At 44.7% G+C, this 14,183-nt stretch overlaps 2 protein-coding genes across 2 annotated transcripts in view; one reads left to right on the top strand and one right to left on the bottom strand.

Annotated features, from left to right (window-relative positions):
• Window positions 1-891: 891 nt before the first annotated feature.
• On the bottom strand, window positions 892-3,269 carry adma (adrenomedullin a). The gene is made up of 4 exons (XM_061670952.1): window positions 3,063-3,269; window positions 2,369-2,472; window positions 2,145-2,261; window positions 892-2,055 (listed from the first exon to the last, which is right to left on the bottom strand). Exons 2-4 carry the CDS (start codon window positions 2,461-2,463, stop codon window positions 1,752-1,754), a joined length of 516 nt encoding a protein of 171 aa, XP_061526936.1. The 5' UTR covers window positions 2,464-2,472; window positions 3,063-3,269; the 3' UTR covers window positions 892-1,751.
• Window positions 3,270-5,395: 2,126 nt separating this feature from the next.
• The window catches only part of sbf2 (SET binding factor 2), a 119,255-nt gene continuing 110,467 nt past the window's right edge, over window positions 5,396-14,183 (top strand). The window contains 1 exon segment of the mRNA XM_061670951.1: window positions 5,396-5,553. Coding sequence (XP_061526935.1) covers window positions 5,499-5,553 — 55 coding nt within the window. The 5' untranslated portion in view covers window positions 5,396-5,498.

Below are 14,183 nucleotides of genomic sequence, written 5' to 3'. Positions count from 1 at the left end.
AGCTCGTGCGTTGTTCAGTCAATCAAACATATTTGTTGTTTCATTCAACAAATTCGAAAACACAACACTCGAATGTGACAAGATATGCAATTTTCGGGAAAAACAATCCAAACTAAAATGCATTTTGAATGTTGCGAGACGTTCTTCTTCGTCAACGATAACAAGCGTTGACCTGTTGAATTGGCAACGTGCTTGCTAAAAATTGGGCTTTTTTCTCAACGTGTGTGTCGACTTTCAAGCTAATCGGCAAAGGTCGAATCCAAGCAACTGGACTCTTCTTGTTTGTTGACCATTTTCTTTTTGTTTGTATTGCAAAAAAAAACAAACAAAAAAAAGTTGAAATTGGATTGGCTCTCAGCATGTTCTCTGAACGCAAGGGGACGCGGCCCTCCTCTTTCTTCTAGTTTAGCGGCAACATTTTGGACAGGCAGGCCTGCTCTCGACCGCCACAAATGAAGTGAGAGCTGAAATGAGATCTCCCGCCTGTATTTCTTCTCTGGCCGCTCGAATATGAACGGAACGACGAGTAGTTTGCGCCTGCGGGAATGTCAGCCCCCCCCATCCTCATCACATCCTTCTCCTCGCGTTCCAACTTCCAACCATCTTTTACCGATGAATACAGATAAAGCCTCAGCATCCCAAGGCGGCTCGGTCGACGAATATGAGCCGAATCAAGCAGGAATGCGCCTCGCGCCCTGTCTGGCCTTTCTTAAACAAGGGGCTGGGGAGGTGAGAGGTCATAAGTGAGGGAATGTAGCGAGAGGAGGGGAAACTAATGAGGGGCTGTAATCACTTAACAGAGACCAGGTGCTGCCCGTCTTGCAATGTTCTCGGCCTTCTGCTGGAATTTACGGCAGCCGGGAGCCGAAGGAAGTCTGGACGAGGTCGAGGTTTTGCTTGCAAAATGTTTATTACATGACAATATTATTGCTTGAACACAAAGAAAATAGAAGACATTTGCAAATCTATAATATAGCACATAAAATCATATGACCACAGTCTGCAAAGGAATAATGACAAATACAATGCCCATATACCGTATATTAATTTCTGTACAAAAATAGTTTTATGAGTACTGAAATGTAACTTCTATATCATATCATATTAAATAGAGGCATTCATATATACATATACAGTATTTCAAATAGAACAAAACTCTCGATTGCACGTGTTTTTGTACAAATAACAACTTCAAGTATATTTCCATCCATTGTGGACTGGCACATAACTCACAGAATCGAAGGCATTTCTATTCCTCGATACGGTGCCCAAAACGGGCCGCAGGCAGGCCGAGAGCGGAGCGTCCGTCCCCTGTTGTGGCATCGCGATGCACATCGTCTCCTCCCGATCACTCGTTCGAGTCCGAATGGAAAAGCGCTCCCAGCTTTTCAGCTTAGCACTTATCAAAGCAGAGGAGGAATGGTGAGCGCTCGCTCTTCGACACCAGAGGATGTGCGCTCAAGTCTTTGGGTGCCGCCCTGCCGAGCAGAGAGCGAGCGGCACCCGCGGTGGCTCCGCGCCGTTCTGTCCAGTGCTCGCGGTTGTTCGCTCGCTCCGCATCGCCGAGCGGCGAGGCTCGGCCCTTTAAGAAAACTCAGTGCAGCCGGCCGGACTTTGCTCTGACTTGGTCCCCGGACCTGGAGAAGACTCGGTAAATCTGAGAGGCGTTCGGAGAATTTGAGAACGGAGCGGAGAGTACCCAAACGCTGAGACTCCCTTGGCTTTTGTCCTTGCTTCTTGCAAAGTCCCGTTCATGTCTGCCTGAGCAGAGCCTCCAGCTTACGGACCTGGGAGTCAGCGGCGCTCCACACGGGCCTGAGCTGGCCTTGCTCCGGCCTCAGCGCGAGTCTACGGTCTGGCAGGGCGCGGCGTCTGCGGCCGTATCCGTGCGGGCTGAGCTTGGAGGTGGGGGCGTTGCAAGTCTTCAGCTTGTTGTTGAGAATGTGCAGGCGGTGCGCCAGGTCGTGCACCGAGCAGGTCCCCAGAGAGCAGCCCTGTCTTCGTGGCTGATTGGCAGAATTTTTGGACCTCTTGGTTCGCACGCCGGTCTCGGTGCTGGAGGAGAAAGAGCTAACAGGTCGATCCCAGATGCTAATTCCGGTGACAGAGGCATTAAGATAGCGAAGGAAGCCGAAGGCACGTACCTGGAATGTGGCAGCGAGGTATCCCTGGTGACCTCTCGCCGGACAAAGCGCTCAGAGTTTGCAGTCTCGCTGTCCGGATCCCGCCTGAGTCTGCTCCCGAGCCTAAATATGCTGAGCCTAAGTGAGGGAGGGCAAAACTCCATCAGTCTCGAGGCAGAGCATTCTCGCCAATCCACCCCCGGCTTTTATTAGCGCGTGCGACAGACAGACTCGAATGGACTCACCTCTTTTTTAACTTGGGATTCACTTCAAGTTCCGCACAGTGCGCCGCTGTGGCCACCAGGCAGCAATAGAGGATGGCCTGCCAGATGAGTTTCATTTTTTCCTCCTGCAGAAGCCAGAAAACATCCCGTTAGTCCTTTGCAACATCACACGCACGTTACAATTGAACTTGTCCAACGCTCTCCTGTAGTACAGTATTCCTGTCAACTAGTAACGCTGGCTCGAGAGTCCAAAAGCCAAGTTATTTGCACTTATCGTTCATTGATTTGACGAGTTAAGCTGGGGTCACGTTTTCCTCAGTTAAGTCAACCTACAAGCGTGCTTTGGGCCCCTTGCCAATCATGTGAAGGACACTGTCTGCCAATAGAACCTACCAAAATAGAGTTGGCGCGATAACAATTCGACGACAGCTATAAAAATGCAATTTTCCTTGTCAATCAAATGCTCTGTCATGAATTGCCGCTGTGAGGTTTTCTGTTCTTAGATGTGCTACACCTTGAAAGAGGCGCACACACATTAAGAGCTGAACTGCTTATATAACCAGACAGATAACCTGTCCTTGCCTCTGTACACTTGTGCCCTGACCTCGGAAAGGAAAGGAAAGGAAAGGAAAGGAAAGGATAAAGCCATCAGCTGCGAGAGCAGCAGTCAGACGAAGCTCCTCGTGAAGAGCAAACTAAAAGGATGTAAACATACCTGTAAATTCTCTCTCGGGCGACAAAGCTCTTCGTTTTCTGCTCGGATATACTGACGAGTATTCCACAGGTTTGGGGACTATTGCCACTGGTGCCGGAAGGCAGCTGTGTCACTCTGCTAATAGCGACACACCGGACTGGGAGCCCTTTATACAGGAGGTGGGAGGGGCTCATTGACTGACTCTCATCCCCTTCTCCTCCCAGCGGCGCAGAAAGAAAGAAAGAAAGAAAAGATATGTTGTCATTACAAAATATACATGAATAAATACATCCGAGTCATTTGACAACTTTGGCTCACTTTTTTCATGTAGCCCTGTCATATTTGAACTATAAGGTTGATTTGATGCAGTCCCGTAATTGCGCATGTCAAATGCATGGAATGTTTCCATTTTCTCCTTTTCAGGCCGCTCCTAGACACTGTGAAGTTTCATGTCAGCTTGATGAATTGGAAAGTTTCCTATGAGAGGAGCATTGCTCAAGTCAATAAAGAGTCAATATGCCTGACTGTAAATCCAATACACACATTGTGCAAGGTCAATAACTCGCCTTACGCTTTGATTTATTTTACAGAGCTGACTGTAGTGAGGTGGAATTTTACAATTACCTAAGAATAAATCGAGAGTCAAGAACAAAGAAAAAAAAAAAAAAAAAAACTCAACTTGAACAATATTGGTCCAGACATGTTTTGAATCATTTGGCTGATTTGTTGGTTTTATGAAAGACTTGGCAAATCATTTAGCGTTTCCCCTTAGGAATGCATCAACAAGAATCTGTCAGTGGATAGAAGAGAAATAGTCAATGAAAGTTATGTTGGGGAAAAAAAACAAAAACAAAGAAAAATGCACTTCACACCTAATATATAAAAACCACACACACAATCAGTGAAATGCTGTCGATTGCTGTCAGTTTGAACATTCCCAGATGTCCGGTGAACTATAAATAATTTGTTATCGAGCGCAACGGAGTAATGCTTTCAGTTTGGATTTTCCTTTCTGTTTGGAATCAAAGGGGTAATGTGTTGCGACATGTTTTCTTCATTTGTTGCGACCCTTCCACTTGACATTCCATCAGTATCCCAGAATTCTATCAATAGATCGGATTGAGTTGAGCTACCTGACAAAGGGGACCCTCTGCTAGCGACCCGGTGCTTTATATGTCTAGCTGGATTTTCAAAGTCAACAAAACCACAAATAAGTGCCAAACAGGTGTCGTAAACCAGTCATGACAGCCTTTACGGGAAGACAACAATTCGAATTGTGAAACGACGACGGCGGCTTTCCTCGCAGCTCCTTATGAAGAAATCCTTTGGCAATCGCAGGAGGAGCGATAACGTTTGTCCCATCTTTTCCCGCCAGTTGGCAGGAAACCTGCGCAATTACACCCGCGTATTTTCAGGTAACGCTCCGGTTGGATGATTCATGATTTGAATTGTATTCAGTTGAAAAAGCTTTCTGCGTCTTTTTTGTTTTGTTTTTGGTGGCTTCGGGAAGCTATATTACGGACCGACCACATACTTTGGAAAAATAGGACCACTGGTGTCCATCGTGCCATCTAAGTCTCTTCTCATCGTTATCAACTCATGTTGCAGACGATGTCAACGCTCACATTCCCCAAAATATGCCTGTTAGCTTAATTAGTTGTCTGCGCGCTACTAGTACTACAAGTTAACTAACTAGTGCTTCACAAGTGTATGCGCAGATGCCAACTCGAAAAAGCGCACTCGTACACCGACCTTAACCTACACGTCGAATAAATGCTTAAACAGCTTCACGATATCCAGTTTAAGGTCCATGCACTCTGTCCTCACTAGTGAGACAATTCAACACACTTGTAAAATGACTACGGTGCACTAGTAGAATAGAACGACTGTCTTACTGGCAATGTTATTTCCACTGCCGTGGGACATTTCTGCACACTAGTAAGACCACTTTAGCATACTAGTAGGGCAGCTACATGTGACTAATGAGGCAAAAGTAGGAGTTGGCATTTCGGTGCTACTAGAAATTTCCTAGGAATGTTGTCGAAGTGATCATTTGAAAATGTAAACACTTGCAGAGATTCATAGAAATAATGTGTTACATATCGATATTGATGTGTTCCCTACCTTGTTAAATCATTGTTGCTAATTATTTGTGAGAAATCATCAACATCATCAGTGTCTTCTTCACGTAGACGAATGTAATTTAGGAATGACAACATACACCTTTGCGAAAAATAAGTACCTCGCGGGCTTTTTTTTTTAAAAAAAAGGGTCGTGACCCATGATAGCGCAGAGTATTTGTATTTGTAAAACGCGGGGGGCCACGCCCATGGATGGCCCCGATGCGCCATGTGGTCCGCGCATGCGCACTGACGGCCCTTCTGTCAAAAATGGCTGTCCTTTGGAAGCAGGAAAAATGCTGAATTGTGTTGGCACAGCTCGGGAAAAGCGGCAGACATGGCTAGATTGGCGGACTACTTCGTTGTCGTGGGATACGACCAGGAAAAAGCCGGTAAGTGTGTAAGCTGAGCTCATCGTGGGATGTTGTTGACGCTACTTAGCTTGATGTTAGCCGCGATGCTAAGAGCCGAGAGTGGGGGCACACTCGCTTCGTCCTCATGAACCCGCTCAGTGCCGAGGAGCCCCTCGGAGGCACCGGTGTCTTACAGAGAAACGGCACACTTTGCTTGACGTATTTATTTGTCGCGGTCGTTAACCAGTGGGATCCAAAACGAGTCACGTCCGGTCCGCGGTGGCTGTCAGTCAAGGAAAGGAGGTTGCACTCCCTCCCTACTTGCACAGCGGTTGAGTTCAGCGGCTGCACAAACGCAACAGTTTGTCATAAAAAGCTCCGTGGACACGTGTGACTTCAGCATTCCATGATAGTCAAGCTGCGCATGCATCTTTTATCAAGTATTGGCTGCTTGTTTTCTTTCGCCCTGCCCACTCTGCTTTGGTCTATTTATACTCTGCAGAAAACGCACTTGATGAATTGTTGTCATGTGTGTTTGCTTTTGCGGAAGGGAGCTGCACGACTTTTTTCTTTCTTTTCCACGATAGCTGCAACATGCAGCTGTGAATAAAGGCATTCAGTCCTCTCCGATGTTGATCTGCGCGAGGACAGGAAGTTTCCCCTGCTTCCACTTGTTGTGCCTCCATTTGTTCCTTTTTACTTTACGTCAGAGAAAAGATATTCACCCACTTTAAAAAGCCAACTACAGCGGTGCGTCTAAGGACAGCCGCAATCTGTTCCATGAAGCGGGTTGTTAACTACAATTTTCATTTGAATCCATTCCGTTCAGTACAGGAAATCATCGAAGGAAAAAGGTTAGCTAAGAAGAAGTGGGACACTGGGAGGACCGAGGAGAGGCGAAAGGAATACATGGAGATGCGACACAGGGCGAAGGTAGAGGTGGCAAAGGCCAAACAAGAGGCATAGGATGACACGGATGGCAGGTTGGACACTAAAGAAGGAGAAAAGGATCAATACAGGCTGGCCAGACCGAGGTTATCTATCCCTCTGGGAAGGATGTGCAGCAGGTTAGGGTGATTAAGGATAGAGATGGAAATATGTTGACCGGTGCCACGAGTGTGCTAGATAGATGGAAAGAATACTTTGAGGAGTTGATGAATGAGGAAAATGAGAGTCGAAGAGGCAAGTGTGGTGGACCAGGAAGTGGCGATGATTAGTAAGGGGGAAGTTAGAAAGGCATTAAAGAGGATGAAAAATGGAAAGGCAGTTGGTCCTGATGACATTCCTGTGGAGGTATGGAAGCATCTAGGAGAGGTGCCGGTGGAGGTTTTGACCAGCTTGTTCAATAGAATTCTAGCGGGTGAGAAGGTGCCTGAGGAATGGAGGAAAAGTGTGCTGGTGCCCATTTTTAAGAACAAGGGTGATTTGCAGAACTGTGGCAACTATAGAGTACCGCAGATGCATTATTTGCCTTGAGGATGTTGATGGAAAAGTACAGAGAAGGTCAGAAGGAGCTACATTGTGTCTTTGAGAAACCCAGAGAGGAACTGTGGTACTGCATGCGGAAGTCTGGAGTGGCAGACAAGTATGTTAGAATAACACAGGACATGTACGAGGGCAGCAGAACAGCGGTGAGGTGTGCTGTCGGTGTGACAGACGAATTGAAGGCGGAGGTGGGACTGCATCAGGGATCAGCCCTGAGCCCCTTCCTTTTTGCAGTGGTGATGGATAGGCTGACAGATGAGGTCAGACTGGAATCCCAGTGATGTTTGCAGATGACATTGTGATCTGCAGTGAAAGCAGGGAGCAGGTGGAGGAACAGTTAGAAAGATGGAGGCATGCACTGGAAAGCAGAGGAATGAAGATTAGCCGAAGTAAGACAGAATATATGTCCATGAATGAGAGGGGCGGTGGGGGAAGAGTGAGGCTACAGGGAGAAGGGATAGCGAGGGTGGAGGACTTGAAATACTTGGGGTCCACCGTCCAGAGCGACGGGGAGTGTGGTCAGGAAGTGAAGAAACGGGTCCAAGCGGGTTGGAACGGGTGGAGGAAGGTGTCAGGTGTGTTATGTGACAGAAGAGTCTCTGCTAGGATGAAGGGCAAAGTTTAGAAAACAGTGGTGAGGCCAGCCATGATGGACGGATTAGAGACAGTGGCACTGAAGAGACAACAGGAAGCAGAGCTGGAGGTGGCGGAAATGAATCAATTACATATTAATATTATATAGTTTATAGCTCAAATGCGGATGGAACAAGATGTCCATCCATCCATCCATCCATCCATCCATCCATTCATTTTCCTCCGCTTATCTGAGGTCGGGTTGCGGGGGCAGTAGCCTCAGCAGGGAAGCCCAGACTTCCCTCTCTCCACCCACTTCCTCCAGCTCTTCCGAGGGGATACCGAGGCGTTCCCAGGCCAGCCGAGAGACGTAGTCTCTCCGGCGTGTCCTAGGTCATCCCCAGGGTCCCCTCCCGGTGGGACGTGCCTGGAGCACCTCACCAGGGAGGCGTCCGGGAGGCATCCTAATCAGATGCCCAAGCCACCTCATCTGGCTTCTCTCAATGCCAGATGAGATGCCCAAGCCACCTCATCTGGCTTCTCTCAATACCTCTAAGCCCCTCCGGGATGACTGAGCTTCTACCCCTATCTCTAAGTGACACCCTGCGGAGGAAACTAATTTCGGGCCGCTTGTATCCGGGATCTTGTTCTTTCGGTCACGACCCACAGCTCGTGACCATTGGTGAGGGTAGGAACGTAGATTGACCAGTAAATCGAGAGCTGCGCCTTTCGGCTTAGCTCCTTCTTCACCACGACGGACTATTACTACTACTCATTCATCAACTCTTCAAAGTCTATCTATCAAGCACACTACTGGCACCAGTCAACACATTTACATCGCTATCCTTAATCACCCTAATCTGCTGCACATCCTTCCCATCTCTATTCCTCTGTCTGACCAACCTGTAGAAATATTTTTCTCCTTCTTGAGTGTCCAACCTGGCATACATGTCATCCAATGCCTCTTGTTTGGCCTTTGCCACCTCTATCTTTGCCCTACTTCGCATCTCCATGTATTCCTTTCTCCTCCCCTCGATCCTCCCTCTGTCACACTTCTTCTTAGCTAACCTCTTTCCTTGTAGGATTTCCTGTACTTTGAGGTTCCACCACCGTGTCTCCTTTTCCTACGAGAAGATATACCAAGTACTCGCCTGCTTGTCTCTCTGATCGCCTTGGCTGTAGTGGTCCAGTCTTCTGGAAGCTCGTCCTGTCCACCGAGAACCTGGTTCACCTCTTCTTGAAAAGCCGCACAACACTCTTACTTTCTCAGCTTCCACCACATGGTTCTCTTCTCTGCCTCTGTCTTCTTAATCTTCCTCCCCACCACCAGAGTCATTTTACACACCACCATCCTATGCTGTCTTGTTGCACTCTCCCCTACCACAACCTTACAGTCGGTAACCTCCTTCAGATGACATCGTCTGCACGAGCTGTAATCCACCTGCGTGCTTCTAGCTGTGCTCTTGTAGGTCACCCTATGTTCTTGCCTTTTCTGTAAGAAAGTGTTCACTACAGCCACTTCTATCTTCTTTTGCAAAGTCTACAACCATCTGTCGTTCCTTTCCTGGATGCCAAACCTACCCATCACTTCTTCGTCACCCCCATTTCCTTCACCAACATGTCTGTTACAATCTGCACCAATCACGACTCTCTCTTTGCCCGGGATGCTCAGAACTACTTTGTCTGGGTCCTTCCAGAATTTCTCTTTCACCTCTAGGTCACATCCTACCTGTGGGGCATAGCCACTAATCACATTACACACAACACCCTCAAGTTCAAGTTTCAGCTTCAGGGATGGAGGGGGCCATAATCTTTCATTAGTGCAACCTTGGGGGCACATCAGCCTTCCTAAAAAGAAAATAAGAACTAATAAGAACTATATATATATATATATATGTATATATATATATATATATATATATTAATTGAACCAATGTAAATCACAGTATCATAACGTATTGTCATGCTCAAATGCATGTATAAAAGATTCATTCTTCAAAAACAATGGATTTGAAACGAACAAAAAAAAAATCCCCCTCACACCCCCAGTGCAAATGTTTTTCTTCCACAAAAATGACCATTCAAAGTACATTAAATGCAAGAACTCATTGTGTTCCTTTTTCTATCCACAAAAAAACTAAAAAATGTTAATATCGTATTATGTTTGTCCTGCATGTCATTTAACATTTCCAAATTAATAGGTTGAATCGCTCACCTGTATATATGATACCGTGCAATATAGGGCAGGAAAGTTCAGTCTGCTTTGTTGAAGGAAAAACCGCTCGGTGCGTCTCCCCCGTGCGGCAAGTCTGCCATCCGTCACAACAGCCGCTTGTTCACCGTACGCGTTTGCAACAGTATTAAATGCGTTGAATATGTCCATGTTTTTGGAGGACACAAATATTTGTAGCTCCTCATGCACTTCAATTGAACTGTCAACAGTTCTTGTAACAAAAGAAAGAGAGAGAAAATTGCTGCTGTTTGTGTACTTTTGAGATGAGTGTTGTTGTAGTGGTGGCTTATGTTGACATCTTTCATGGCTGATAGCATCTCTTAGCAAACCAGACGGGTTTACCCTTAAATTCGGTGAACACATAATCTACTTCCTATTTGACCTGAATGACACAATTTTCTCAACCTCGTTGGCACTTTTTGCCAATTAGTCCCCTGAGTCCTCTCTCCTTCTCTCATGGAGACGAGCCGGTGCAAGCGCAGTTAGTGATTCATCTAGTGGCGAATAGAGTCATTATACCTTAAAACTGATCAGACACGTTTCTGGAGAGGTTTTTATAATTTTCAAAAATGAATCGAGGGCCACTCCGAGGGTGGGTGTACGTTTAAACTGTCCCTGGCAGCTGCGGCAGCCCTGATCTGGTATCCCCTGGTCTCAATTGGGGGATTTCTTTCGTAATATGTTGTAATCATGGTTAAATAAGTTCTCTTGCAAGCAAATTAGCCACATATCTGTTGACCAACAGAAGACAGTTCCGATGTGCAATCGTGAAGAAGTTAATAAATGCCTCACATGAATTTCAGTTAGTTGTTGCTGAGTCCATGATGGGCTTTATTGTCTGAAAGCATCATGAAATGGATCTTTGTTACAAAATCTCAAAGAGGGTTTGTTTTGCGCTGCTGGCTCACTTGGCACACCCACAGACAAGTTCTCTGGTTGAAAAAAAAAATGCATTTGACCTTTAACCATTTTTTTTGTCTGACTCCTGTTTAGGGACACTTATGTAATGATATCAGGATGATATGTGGGTAAGTCATTCATTCACTCATTCTCATCACAGAAAGATGGTCCTTGGCCCAGCCTGAGCTTGGGATTTTTGCTACAGAATTTCCATTCTCTTGGTGCAGACATGGGTCCTCTGATATCAAACATGTAGACTATGCTAGGTCAATGAAGGCCTTCCTTAAATTACAATTTGCTGTCATTGTCTGTCTCAGGTAATTAATCCAGGGCCTCTCACTTTAAAACCTTGGCATATACTGTATGCTTTTTTTTTTTCCTCTTCTTTTTGTTAATTCCAACTCACACTGTATGAAATAATTGGCTACAATCAGTCAGCTTTTAGTCAAAGCTAACAATTGATTGCTAAGTTGCACGTAATAGCTAAACAATGTGCCAGTTTTATACAATTAATGCAAGATTCTATTTGCAAGAACATTAAGGCTTGATAATTTTGAATTGTGTTTCTGAATACATTATAAATCTAATTTAGCAGCTGGAGATTGAATTTGGATTTCTTGCTGTGAATGCCATCTCTTGACGTGATTCCATATGTAATGTGTAAAAATACGTTATTTTATTCCAATAATCTGTTTTGTTTTATAGGCAGAATGACAAAGAAATGTTGAAATAATGGCTTTGCAGGACTCGAAGCACTATCCGCATATGTCCTATGAATATGTTACTTTTGTATTGTCTTTTTAGTTCTCTTTTGACAGCAATTTCCAGTTCTCAATGTCTTTTTGCATTTCTCTATTGGCAGCAATATCCTGTTCTGAATGTATTATGGGGAAAAAAAGTTATTCATTGAGTGCATTTTGGTTTTGCGCCTTACTTTGATTGTTTTCTTTTCGCATTCATGTTCACATTCAGCTTCTTGGCTTATTCAGACCGGGTCGTGATCCTGACCATACTCGAGGAGTTCTTTCTTTTGAGTCGTAAAGTTTAAACTGGCAGCGAGGGAAATTCCACTGACAACTATTACCGCAGCACTGCACAAGTCTGTTGATAAGATTGAACATAATCAGACTGTCATGAACGGAACAGAGGATAGGACCCAAAAATGCACGACTCCAAAACAAATGGACAGTTTCAAAAAGAGAGATTTAATATACGGGCAGAGGTCGGTACACAGGCAGGCAATCCAAAAAAGGCAACAGTATCCAAAAACGTGAGGCAAAAAGGCGAGGTCGCTCATCGGAACAGGGTCTAGTCTTACTGTGAGCCTGTGACGTGGAAACCCAGGAACGCTGGAACGCGACGACAAGGTACAACGAACTGGCGACCAGAAAGGAGGAGACACGAGGTTAAATGCAAGGGGCAATTAGGGTGAAGGAGGCACAGGTGGTGAAGATGCTCTCAGGAGCAGGTGTGCCCGAGACAGGGGGGAAACAACAACCGGAACACACACCCATGGCACAGACCTTTGGTTTTTTTCCTTTTGACGATGCAAATTAAACTCAAATTCATGGCAGGGAACGTTTCAATACAACTACTTGGTCAAATATGACATTTATTAGACCCTACTGGGGATAACCGGTCTGGAAATTTGATGGATGGACATTTATTAGGTTTGCACTAAAGTCAAACATAAGGACTGATTGCATCACTTGAGAATATGTTGATCAAGGTTTTTATCACAATCAGATTTGATGCTTTGGATACTGGCTTGAATAAACCCAAACGTATAATCAAATGTAATCAGTGTCGATGGAATCCACAAAGGTTCCAAGGAACATAATATATCATAAAGTAATGAATTCGTTTGCCATGAACAATGATGGAAATGATGCCAGTGGTTCCCTTTGGGAAACCCAGCCGTAAGGCAGATATGACATTTATTCGCCTATGCCTTTTACACAGAACTGAGCGGAGCAGACTTTTGATATATTGTAGCCGTATCAGAGCTTATGTGAGAAGCAGTACGTGAAATGCGGGACAGGAGTGTGATGACACTCACGTCTCCCGTCGTGTTGTGGTAAAAGAATTGTCGCTGTCCCACTTGTCAGATGCTGCTTCGAATGATGTCACACATTAGAATTATTTGGTTGTGGGAAGCTGTGACGCTGTTCAAATAGATTTTATTTATTTATTTATTTGCTTTTAGACTTCATCCTTGCATCTTGCAAAGCGGATGTTGAAATTAGTATGTTTCTTCACGGTCTAGATTCTATGATTCTTTCTGATGGTGGTGTTATTATATCAGCGAGGAAGTATTAGAGAGCACAGCTTGTTTGAATACAAGAGAGTAGCCTCACGGAATGTGAGGAATTCTGTCATTTATTTTCATCCTTGCTTGAAAATTAATTCCGGGCATACGATTTTATTTAGAAGAGCTTTTAAATCCAAAATACACGTAACTGTCATGCAGACTGCTGTTTTATGAGCGATACGACTATTCCCGCACATACAACGGGTAATATCATACTTCAACTTGTGTATTTAATGCACATGACCCAAAATCCTGAAATGAGGGTAAAAATGTTTTTGTCTTTTGTCTTGCATACTTTAAAGAGTGTGCAAAACAATATGTTTTTGAGATACTTTTGATATCAAGCACATTTTTAGTGTACTGTACTGCAAAAATAAATAAATGGGCCTCACTGTTCCAAAACTTTTAGAGGGGAGCCAAACTAACCTTATGAAATGGGTAGGCTATACACGATCAGGATTTTGGGGCCAAAAAAAAAAAACAAATAAAAAAAAAAAAACCGATCACCGATCCAATCACAAGATGGAGGAATGTGTCTATTTAAATGACCTGTTCATTTACTGTATATACTTGTGTATTTAATTGCTCCAAAAAATGTATTTACAATAAATAATGTTTGTTCATCTATTTATGCCAGTGAGGCATAGTGACAGACAGAACAAATGAATGGTCTTCTATTAGATGGCAGGAAGTACATACAGTAATTAATGTATCAAGTTTTTGTGACATTTTTGTTTGTTGGTGTGCCGTGAGATTTTTCAATTGTAAAATATGTTCCTTGGCTCCATAAAGGTTGGAAATCACTGCTCTCGTCAGATCGTGTATTCGAATCGGTCAGGTCAAACCAACAATACATAACAGAAATAATGGGCGCTAACTTCACTGTAATTAAATTACTTTCTTTTTAATTAAATTACACCTCACTCGGGAGACGTCCGGGAGGCATCCGAATAAGATGTCCCAGCCACCCTGCGGAAGAAACTCATATCCAGGATCTCGTTCTTTCGGTCACGACCCACAGCTCGTGACCATAGGTGAGGGTAGAAACGTAGATTGACCAGTAAATCGAGAGCCTCGCCTTTCGGCTTTGCTCCTTCTTTACCGCAACGGATCGATACAAAGTCTGCACCACTGCAGACGCTGCACCGATCTGGCTGTCGATTTCCC

Source organism: Phycodurus eques, chromosome 2 (genome assembly GCF_024500275.1).
Source record: "Phycodurus eques isolate BA_2022a chromosome 2, UOR_Pequ_1.1, whole genome shotgun sequence".
Taxonomy (NCBI): Eukaryota; Metazoa; Chordata; class Actinopteri; order Syngnathiformes; family Syngnathidae; genus Phycodurus; species Phycodurus eques.
Note: the sequence above shows the minus strand (reverse complement) of the source record. Positions and strands in the feature narration are given on the sequence as shown.

Bases quoted from the DNA above. Each gene is read 5' to 3' on its own strand.
- adma (XM_061670952.1), bottom strand. From the start codon at position 2,463: ATGAAACTCATCTGGCAGGCCATCCTCTATTGCTGCCTGGTGGCCACA. The intron at 2,262-2,368 runs GTGAGTCCATTC...TCCCTCACTTAG, and splicing joins AATCCCAAGTTAAAAAAGAG to GCTCAGCATATTTAGGCTCG. The intron at 2,056-2,144 runs GTACGTGCCTTC...TTTCTCCTCCAG, and splicing joins ACCTCGCTGCCACATTCCAG to CACCGAGACCGGCGTGCGAA.